Source organism: Buteo buteo, chromosome 16 (assembly GCF_964188355.1).
Source record: "Buteo buteo chromosome 16, bButBut1.hap1.1, whole genome shotgun sequence".
NCBI classification, from domain to species: domain Eukaryota; kingdom Metazoa; phylum Chordata; class Aves; order Accipitriformes; family Accipitridae; genus Buteo; species Buteo buteo.
Genome location: NC_134186.1, coordinates 31,248,633 through 31,259,211, shown reverse-complemented (window position 1 = coordinate 31,259,211; position 10,579 = coordinate 31,248,633). Strand labels below are relative to the sequence as shown.

The following is a 10,579-nucleotide window of genomic DNA, read 5'->3' as shown; positions in this document are numbered from 1 at the left end:
CAGACTTCTCCATTCAAGGGACCCCAGTGTCTGCAACACTCCTCAGATGCTCCTGATCTCTTCCAGCAGGAGGGTCTGTCTGTCTGTCCATCTCTCCAAGATGTCTGGGGAGTCCATGGTGACCAGGCTTTTCACCAGAGTCAGATGAAGTGAGTTTTCCAAAGTCACCCTGGGAGGGCTGGGACAGCGATGAGAAGAAGTTTGATTCTTCTGATTTTATTAGTAGTGTGCAAGCATTTACAGCTCCAGTGTAAGCGTCCCCAGCATTTCATGCTGCAGGGTTTTGTGCCTCTAAGTTAAGGATCCCAAGGATTACCCAGCACTTTGTTTAGTACCCACTAAGGTTTTTGGTCCCTGACTCTTATGGTTTGGGACCCTTATGGATGCTCGCTCTCTCATCGCTGTTGGTCCATTGCTGTCTCATCCCTGCATGGGACAGGTCGGGGGCTTCATTCACCTTACAAACCCCTGCTGTGCCGGCTATCCCTGGCCCCTGCAGACACCCTTCATCCCAGCCCGGAGGTGGGGAATCTGTTTGGCCAGGGCCAGGGCTCAGAGGGCCGCTTCTCCAGCACAGCCCTTCCTCAACCACACACCCAGGGCATTGCCTGCACCCCTGGCCCTGCTGTTGTCCCCCCACCACCCCCGGGCACCCCAGGATCCCCTTGCAGTGCCTGGCAGCGATGAGCAGGAGCTGCATGAGTAGCACTGACCCTGCTGAGGTCCCGCAGCCAGCTGGGGTGCGCAGAGAGTCAGCCCCATTGCTTGTGTGAGGCCTTGGGCGCGTGCGAGGTGCTCGTGAGAGGTGGCTGGGAGGGCACTGGCTGCTCATGTGAAGGCTGGACAAGGCACTAGGTACCTCCAGGTTGCTCATGGGAGGGGATGGATGCTCCCTGGGTGCTTGTGCAAGGCACAAGGGTTTTTGTGAGGAAGGGTTTTTGTGCAAGGGGCCGGGTCTGCCCCCCCTCCCCACTGGCCCACGGGGACACAGTTGGCCAAGGCACCCAGGCATCTAGGTGACCCCTCTTCAATCCTACACACCCCCACTGCCTCCCCCCAGGAACACAGGCATCTGTCCCCGTTGTGCCCCATCCCCACCCCACGCACAGGCAGGGGACGCAAAGCACAGCTCACACATACTTTATTTATTGTCCCCAACCGTGACAAAGGGGCTGTCCCCAGCATGTTCCCAGGCATGAGGGGACGTCACCAAGGTGGGGGATGACATGATGTGTCACTGGGGCCACAGGGACAACACGGGGTGTCAGCACACACTGAGGGTGTCACTGATTTGGGGGAACAATGTGGAGTGTTACCAGGGCTGGGGGTGGGAGACATGGGGTGACCCTGGGTGGGGGCATAGGACATTCTTGTGTGTTGCCACGTGGGGGAGGACACATGCAAAGTCCCCATGTACGTGTGGGGAGTCATAGGGTACAGGTCTGTCCCCAGATATATAACGGGACCTAAGACATGACCCCCTCTCAGAGATGTCCCCACTTGGCTGTGCCCCATGGTGACACAGATGTCCCATGTCCCTGCATCCCCCCACTATGTGATGCCACGTCCTGCACCTCAACCCATGCCCCTGTGTGTCCCCATGTCCTACCCGCGCTCACAGATGAGCTCGACGACACTGTGCTCCATGGGGACGGGATCGAGGCAGCGGTGGGCGGCGCTGGCGGCCACCTCATCCAGCAGCCCCTGGACCACTCGCTCGTCAGCGGCAAAGCGCCAGAGGTAGAGCTGCAGGTAATGGCCGTCCACCTGCACCTGCTGCAGCCCAAAGCGCCCCAACGTCCGCAGCCGCACGCACTCCAGCAGCGTCTTTAGGCTGATCTTGATAATCCCAGTCAGCACTGACACCTGGGACATGGGGGCAGCAGGGACATGTGGCACAGGGGGACCAGAAGGCCCCCCCGAGTCACATCTGCACGGGCATGTGGGGACATTGGGGACGCCCCTCTCCAGGCCATCAGCTCCTAGGACGCTCTCATCCTGGTCACTAGTCCCAAGGGATCGAATGTGGGGACACTGGGGACATGTGTCAAAGGGGAATGGGGGCTCCTTTGGCCTGGATTCTTCAAGTGCAGGGAGGTCCCAAGTCCCATCAGCAATGGGCATATGGGTGACATGAGGGACACCCTTGTCCTGGCTGCCACCCCCAAGCTTGGATACATGGGACAGTGGAACATAGAGGACACATGGCACAGGGGGATGGTGACACCCTTGGCCTGGCTGTTGGGAACACAGGGAAGCCCCAAGTCAAGCCAGAGTAGGGACACAAGGACACACTTGCCCTGGTCATCAGCCGCAGGGACCCCCTGTGTCCCAATACCTAGGACAAGGGAGCATCAGGGGACAGTGGGAACACCCTTGTCCTGGTCATCGGCTCCTGCGGACGCCCTGGGCCCCAACACCTGGGTCATGGGGACACCAGGGACATGTGACAGCTGGGAAGGTGGGCAGTTTAGGGGCCCTTGGGGATATGGGGACCAGGGGGGCCCTTGGGGACATTTGGGGACATGGGGATGTCCCCATGGCCTCACCTTGTTGAACTCGACAGGGCTGAAGATGTCAATGCGTTCGGAGAAGAGCTTCTGGATGTTGCTGAGCAGGTGGGTGTCCATGGGGGCACTGGGGATGGTGACACCAGGACAGTCAGGGACATGGAGCCAGTCACATATTTGAGAAAGCCAGGGGATGTGGGGGCAGGGACAGAGGGACTGTCAGGAGACACAGGGATGGGGACACTGAGATGGTCAGAGGATGCAGGGATGGTCAGGAGATATTGGGTCAGTTTGGGGACACAAAGACAGGAACATGAGGATGGGCAGTGGATGTGGAGACAGTCAGGGAACGTGGGGATGGTCAAAGACACAGAGACAAGACTATTGAGGGACGCAAGGCACTTGGGGATCATCAGAGGATACTGGGACAGTCAGGGGGAACGTGGGGATGGTTGGGACATACGGGGATCAGAAATTATTGGGACAGTTTGGGGACTTGAAGAGGGTCACGAGGAAGACATAGCGGGTACCGCAGGGGTGACACAGCAGCCCTGGGGTGACCAGGGAAGGCCCAGGGGGTGGCCGAGAGGTGTCCAGGTGACAGGGCTGACCTGGGGGTGTAGCTGGGGGCATAGCGCCCAGGTGCCCGTGAGCTGCTGTAGACGGAGAAGGCACGCCGGCTCGAGTCGCTGCTCTGCGCCCGCCGCACCCCCTCCTCGAAGAGCTGCCCAACCTGTGGCACCGCACCCTCTCAGTGCTGGTATCCCAGAATCCACCCAAAATACCCTCTGGGACCGTTTCCCCCCACTGCCCCCCCCAGGATCCCTCAAATCCTCTGTGACCCTCCCAAACCCTTCTGGGACCCTCAAAGATCCTGAAGGACCACATGGGGATCTTGGGCATCTCCTCTTGACCCTTCACGGACTTCAGCTCTCCCCCACCAAGACCCTCTGGGACTCCCAACTCTCCCAGGAACCCTCTGGGACATCTGGAAACCACCAGGGGACTTCAAGGACCCCTGCAGAGGTCCTCTGGCAACTTCCTAAAGTCCTCGAGGACCTTATGGGGACCTCAGAGCCTCTCCAGGGACCCTCCGGGACATGTGGGGACCCCCTGAGGGACTTCAGGACCATCCCCAGCCCCTCTGGGCTCCTGGTGTTGCCCCAACCTGGACATCGATGGCAGTGATGTCCTCGACCACACGCTTCATGACGGCACGAACGTTGCGGGGCTCGACGGTGCCCAACCAGTCTCGTGTCTCCACGCTCTTCCTAAGCATCTGTGCCACCGCGGCACCCTGGACCTGCACGTAGTGGTCGAGCAGCCGTTGCGCCGCCCCCCGCGCCTCTGCACACAGTGCCGGTCCCGGTGTCACCACTGGGCCTGTGTCCTGGGAGGTGCAAGGGACATGGAAATGTGTGGAGACATATAGGAATACCACCCGACACCCCCGCACACAGTGTTGTCCCCACCATCTCCACTAGCCCTGTGGCCTGGGGATACAAGGGACATGGGACATGTGGGGATGCCCCCCATGCCTCTACCATCTGATGTCCTGGGGGCACAGGGACGTCAGGGGACACATGGGATGCTCTTCAGGCCACCCCACCTGCAGCAGCATCGCTGCCATCCTCATATCCTTGGGGCATCTGGGGGGGCTTGGGGACATACAGAAGCCCCTTGGGGACATTTGGGAGACACTGGCACAGGCAAGGACCCTTCTGCCTCCACGTGCACTGCCACCCCCAGGGTCATATCCTGGATGGACATGGGGCAACAGCAGGGCACAGGGAGGGACTCGGGGACATTTTGGGGTCCCTCAGGGACATCTGGGGGCACACAAAGACAGAAGGAAGATCCCATACCTCCACACACACCACGGTACCCACCACTGTGTCCTGAATAGATGCTGGGACACAGAGGGATGCAGAGCCATTTTGTGACATCTTGGGGACATTCAGGGTCCCCTTAGGGCCATTTTGGGGCCAACTGGGGCAGTTTTGGGGGCTCACCTGAGGAGGAAACTGTTCATCGGTGAGAGTGAGAATGTAGCTGATAGTGGTGGCCTCATAGTCAAGGCAGAGGCGGGCAAGGAGCAGCAGCAGGGCCGGGGGTGCCGCGGGGGCCCCTCGCTCAGCTGGGCCATCGGCGAAGCCCCGGGCGGTGCGGCAGAGCCAGCGCACGAAGGCCACAACCAGCCCTTCGCGCACTGCCTCCACGCAGAACTCCCCCTGTGACCAGAAATGGGGGGTTACACCCCAAAAATACCACCCTGGAGCCCTGAAAAACCACAAACTACCCTGTACAATCTCCAAACTGCCCCAGTGACCCTCAAACTGCCCCGTGCTACCTCCAGATTGCCCATGACACCCCCAGTCTGCCTTGTGCAAGCCCCGACCTGCCCTGTGCAACACCCAAAGTTCCTTATGCCAAACCCAGATTGCTCCAGTGACCCACCAAATGCCCCACGCAACTGCCCAAACCGCCCCACGGCCCACCTTGAAGTAGGGCAGGCTGGCGAAGGCGACATCCTTGGCGGTGAAGAGCTGCACGTAGGCCAGGACAGCCTTGAGCTGGCCAAGAACGGAGGAGGCGAGCGTGGCCAGCAAGTCGGGCAGGCCGGGACCCTCCTTGCCAGGGGGCCGGGGGGCGGCCAGCGCCTGGCGCACGTCACCCAGGCACCCCAGGAAGAAGGTCTGCAGTGCCCGCAGGTAGCGATCCACCCGCTCGCGCGCCGCCCGGGCCACTAGCGCGGCGCCTGCCTCAGCCCCGGCCGCAGGCAGCAGCTCGAGGAGGGCGCGGAGGCGGCGGTGGAAGCGGTCGAGTGCCCGCACCAGCAGCGAGGTGTCACCAAGGCCCCGCTCCAGCGCCAGGCGCCGCTCCAGCAACTCAAAGTAACGGGTGGTGAGGGTGGCAGCAAAGGCTTCCAGGCGGCCATCCCCAGCCCCTGGGCGTCCCTCGAAGAGGCTGCGGTATGAGGCCGCGAGGAGGCACAGGTTGCCCACAAAGGCAGAGCTTCCACGGTCGACGAAGTCGAGGATGTCGGAGGCGGGGGGCGGCGTGGCGGCAGCGCCAGAGGGGTCGGCTGGGGGCAGCTCAGCCTCCAGCGCCGCCAGCTCAGCCTCGAGGCGGGCGCCGGCGTGGCTCAGGAACTCCTCGCACAGCTCCTCAGGTGGCTCTTCCAGCTGCAACAGCATCTCCACGCACTCGGTGAGCTCCTTGGGGTCCAAGGTGTCATCCCTGAGGGGGTGGGGGAAATGAGGGGGTTACTTGGGGATGGTGGCAGGTTCCAGGGTTAACACTGGCACAGCAAAAAAATGGAATAAGCAATAAAGGTCATTAGTAGGCTTCAGAGTAAACAGTAATTATTCAACAAACAAAGGGGAAAAAAAATACTTAATAGCATCAGCATGTTCCAAAGTTAACAGTGGTTACAGTAATAAAAAAACTCACTAAAGATCACTCTCACCTCACTAAAGTAGGTTCCAACATTTACGACAATAATGAAAAATCACTAAAACTGCTCAGTAGGTTCCAGAATTATCCCTTTACCATAAACACATGAGGAAAAAAAACATGTAGCAGAACCTTTTGAAAGCTCTCAGTAGTGGTCAGAATTATCCCCCTTCCTCTATGAATCTTATGCATGAGGCGTGGTTCCTGGGGTTGTTATTGATACGCTCCAGGGTAAATGCCCCCCTCCCTAGGATATTTCTTGGGGGCTGTTATCATTAGGCTCCAGATCTGACACCCCCGACCCCTTGACAAACTGTCTCCTGCAGCTGTTATCAGTAGTCTTCAGAGTTAACATACCACGACCACCACCACCCCTCCAAGAAGGCTGTTTACTAGAAGGCTATCATTAGTCTCCAGAGTGAACCCCCCAAAGGCTGTTTCCAGAGCATCAGTAGGCTCCAGAGCAAACATCCCCCAAAACCCCATTTCCCAGAGCTGCCGTCAACAGGCTCCAGAGTGAACGCACCGGAGTCGCGTGCGGAGGCGCTGGGCCAGCTCGGCCATGATGGCGTGGCTCTCATCCTCGATGGCGCGGAAGGAGGGCAGGTGGCGGTAGTGGCGGAGCACAGCACGGGCACGGGCGTGGCAGCGCAAGGCCCGCGCAGGCTCTGCCCCCGGTGCTGCCCACCGCCGCAGCCGCCCCGGCACCTCCACCAGGGACTGCAGCTTCCGCAGCAGCGCCTGCACCCCTGGGGGGGTCAGGGGCAGAGTTAGGCATGGGGGCAAGAAAGGGGCGTGGTCAGTTATTGGGGTGGCGTTAGCAAATGTGGGCGGGGTCAGGGGCTGGCGCTGCCCCCCCCCCATCCACCCACCCCCTAGATCTGCCCCTCAGCACCCCCCTCCATGTTATCTGCTGCCAAATCCCTATATCTGCCCCCCCGGGGTCTCCTGACACTCTGTGATCTGCCCCCAACCCCCCAGATCTGCCCCCCCTTGGGGTCTCCCCAGCCCCTCGGATAGGCACCTCAGTCCTCCCCTCCCTTATCTGCCCTCCAACCCCCCAGTTCTGCCACATAACCCCCAGATCTGTCCCCCGAGGTCCCCCCAGTCCCCTTCAATCTACACCCACCTACAAGATCTGACCCCTAGGGTCCCCTCAGCCCCCAGATCTGCCCCCACAAGCCCAAAGGTTTAACTCCCAAGGCCTTCCCCAACCCCAAGATCCGACCCCAACCCACCAGATCTGCCTCCTGGGGTCCCCCCGACTCCATACCGGCAAGCTGGGCGCCACGGCGGTGCCGGTCCTGCAGCGCTGCGCTGACACGGGCACTGGAGGTGCTGATGGCGGCCATGTTGGCAGCCAAATCGTCCATCTCTGCCTCCATGCGTCGGAAGTCGACCTTCATCTTTCGGATGGTGTCTGGGGAGAAGGAACCGGACACTTGGGTCCCTCGGCTGCCCAGGGCCCCTCCCCAGTCCCTCCTGGATGCCTGGGTCTCTCTTGCTGAGTGCTCACCAGTAGCGGAAATGAACTTGTTGTAGTTCTCGTAGAGCAGCGTCTGCATGTCACTGTCGAGGGCACGGATCTCCCGCCCCAGCGCGGCCTCACGGGCCAACAGCTGCCCCAGGGGGCACTCACTGCGCACCTGGAGGGGGGCAACACTGCACAACTGCCCCCCAACCCCACTTCCCCGCCCTGGGGCCGTGCTACCCTCTGCTGTCCTCCAATTTACCCCCTGCAGCCTCCAATTGTCCCCCTGGGGTCCTCAACTGGCCCCCTGGGGCCCTAACTGCCCTCTGTAGCCCTTCTGGGATCCTCAGCTGCCCCCCAAACCCCTAACTAGCCCCCTCAGAGCCCTAACTACCACCTGGGGAGCCCTAACTGCCCCCCAGGCCCCTAAACGCCCCCCCTGCCCCAGCTCCCTTCTGGGATCTGTAAGTGTCCCCCAGGAGCCTCCTTCTGCCCTCTGAAGCCTTCCTGGGATCCTCACCTGCCCCCCCAGGCGCCCTAACTGTCTCTGCCCCCCCCCAGCCACTCCAGAGGGGCCCAATACTGTCTCCATAGAGAAACACACGGTATCCTGAAGAGTGTCTATGGAAGAATATCTACAGGGTCCCCGCAGGGTCCCTTTGTGGGGTCCCCTTAGGTTCCTGGGGGTGGCCTGGGGGTCCTTCGGGGGCCCTGCAGAGTCCCTCTGGCCGGGTCCCCGGGGCGCACCCAAGGACCCCTTTAAGGGGCGCCAGGGACCTTTTCAGGGGGTCCCACAGGGCTCCCACCGCCCCCTTCGGGGGGCCCTGCAGGGTCCCTGGGGCCGACCCGGGGGTCCCCGGAGTTCCCTCTCGGGGGTGGGGGCGTGTCTGCGGCCGGGGTCTCCACCACGACCTGGGGGGCTCCCGCGGGGGGGGGGGTGAGGTCGCTGTGGGGTCAAAGGTCACCTTCGTAAGGAAAACTTCCGGGTCGAAGTGGGGCCCGTTGATGTCGGTGGGGTCCGGGGCTGCTTCCACCGCCTCCGCCGCGGACGGGCCGTAGTACCGCTGGAGCGGCCCATGGGGACGCCGCCACCCGCTGCCGCTGCCGGCCTCGGGGCTACCCCCAGCCCCGCTCCCCGCCACCGCCACCTCCGCCATCGCGCCAGCACTTCCGGCCGCCTCCGTTACTTCTGGCCCTTCCCCTAAGCGTCACTTCCGCCGGAGCGTCCCCACGTCGCCGCGGCAGCCGACCGCCGCCCTCTGTCATGGCGGCCACACTCCGGTGCCGCCGGCTCCCCAGGGCCCCGGGCCGCCGCGGCGGCCTTCGCCCCGCCGTGCCCCGGGCACAAGGACCCCCGCGGGGGTGAGGAGGTGGAAGGCGGCACCAGCCCCCGAGGGGGGAGCAGCCGGTGGCAACGCCGGCCCCGGGTCCCCCCGCCGCCCCTCCGTGCCTCCCCGGTGTCCCCACGAGCCCCCTGCGGCCCCTCGTTCCCTCATTTCCAGGTGACACTGAGCGGGTCGCCGTCCCCACGGCGCTGCACGACCCCCCCCAGTCCCCCCGCCTGCAGGGTCCCTCTCCGGGTGCCGGGGTGTCTGGGGACAGCGCAGGGGACACGTCCCGTTCCCCCGGCTCCCCCAGTCGCCCTCTTGCTCCTCCTCGTTGAGGGCTGGCAATGGGCCACCAGCCGATGCCGGCCACGGGGGTGCTGGGGACAGGTGTGGGAGAGGGATGTCGGGGACATCAGGGAGGTCGGGGACGTGGACACCGGGGATGTCAGCTCCAGCCGTCAGTTTGCCCTGCGGGATGGTGTGGGCATGTCGCTCCATTTTGCATCAAACACAAGATCTTCCCTTTCAGCGGCCTTCTAAAAAACACTCAAGGGATGTATTTTACCCGCCCCTAAGCCCCTCTTCTCTTGCCTTCACATTCCTGTCCAAAAAGGGGAGAAATGCCAATCAGTAACAGCAGCAGGCCATCAGAAGTGTCCTGCTAACACAGGAGGTTTCCAACAAGCCTGCCACCAGCACCGGGGGAGTTAGCTAAAAGTGCCCGGGCACACACATAGCAGCGCACGGCAAACGGCAAACGCGTGCGCGTCAACTCGCCATGCTGGATGGCCTTCACTGAGGACACGTCTTCTGGAGAACAAGGCACCATGATCACTTTTTCTCTTCTCACTTTTCCCCTTCCCAGTGATGCTGATCAAGCCCCAGGCACCTGCAGCCTCCCTGAGACCTGCAATCCCCCTGTCTTCAGACAATTAACTGCTACTAATTCCAGTAAACAATTATGAGCATATGGATTCAGAAAGCGATTACTTTTGGCATTTCATCTTGTCCCATTATTAGCAAAGAATTTTTTTCATGTATGCTGCAGCGATCCCAGATGCATGTTACACACTTTAGCTAGTGTGTTAATTGTGGCATTAGCATTCAAGAAAAGCACACATTCTGCATGTAATGACTCACCATAACCATGTGGAGATGCACCTTTAGATGGCACTGCAAAACCACGCTTAAAATTACAGTTCACAGCCAGGTTCTAGTTCCTGGTTCGTTACAACTTCAATAAAAACACCCTCAAATATTTTGTGTACTTTCACCTTGAGCTGGGGTATGTGTGAGAGGAAGATCTGCTCTCTCTAAATTTTATGCCTCAGAAAAAACATTGTAACATTAGAACTATGGGCAAGCACTGAAACCAAAATAAACGAGTTAAATAACTAGATGTCTAGGAAATGTTGCAGGGCTGGGTGGCAGGCTGTCTTCCAGAGAGTATGTCCCAATGCTAATTCTGTTACGTACTTGATCCTGCAGCCTATCGTGCTGCTTTCAACGACCGCGTTGCTATTGTGATTAACCCGTATTCTGAATTCTTCCTTCTGTCAGATTTTGCACATCCTCAGCACATTCGCTGTCGTGCAAGATTCTTTTGCAATACGCCTACAGGTTACACATCCTAACTCAGTTTTTCCAAGAACTTCCTCATGTTGCAGCTCTAAGCATCAGAGGCTTGAGCATGGTTACATGGTGCTATAACCGGTTCCTGAAAGGAGACCCCATACACAGATAAATCCTCCTGATGGAATTCACTGCCTGGCAATGCTTATGCCACTTCCTTTGCGCACTGAAGCCTTTGCTCC

The 10,579-nt window shown here is 60.4% G+C and overlaps 1 protein-coding gene across 1 annotated transcript; it reads right to left on the bottom strand.

Annotated features, from left to right (window-relative positions):
• Positions 1–1,125: 1,125 nt before the first annotated feature.
• Positions 1,126–8,639, bottom strand: VPS51 (VPS51 subunit of GARP complex). Its single transcript, XM_075048581.1, has 10 exons — positions 8,403–8,639; positions 7,483–7,612; positions 7,240–7,386; positions 6,493–6,715; positions 5,009–5,750; positions 4,523–4,741; positions 3,679–3,900; positions 3,122–3,243; positions 2,550–2,637; positions 1,126–1,866 (listed from the first exon to the last, which is right to left on the bottom strand). Exons 1-10 carry the CDS (start codon positions 8,592–8,594, stop codon positions 1,606–1,608), a joined length of 2,346 nt encoding a protein of 781 aa, XP_074904682.1. The 5' UTR covers positions 8,595–8,639; the 3' UTR covers positions 1,126–1,605.
• Positions 8,640–10,579: the final 1,940 nt, after the last annotated feature.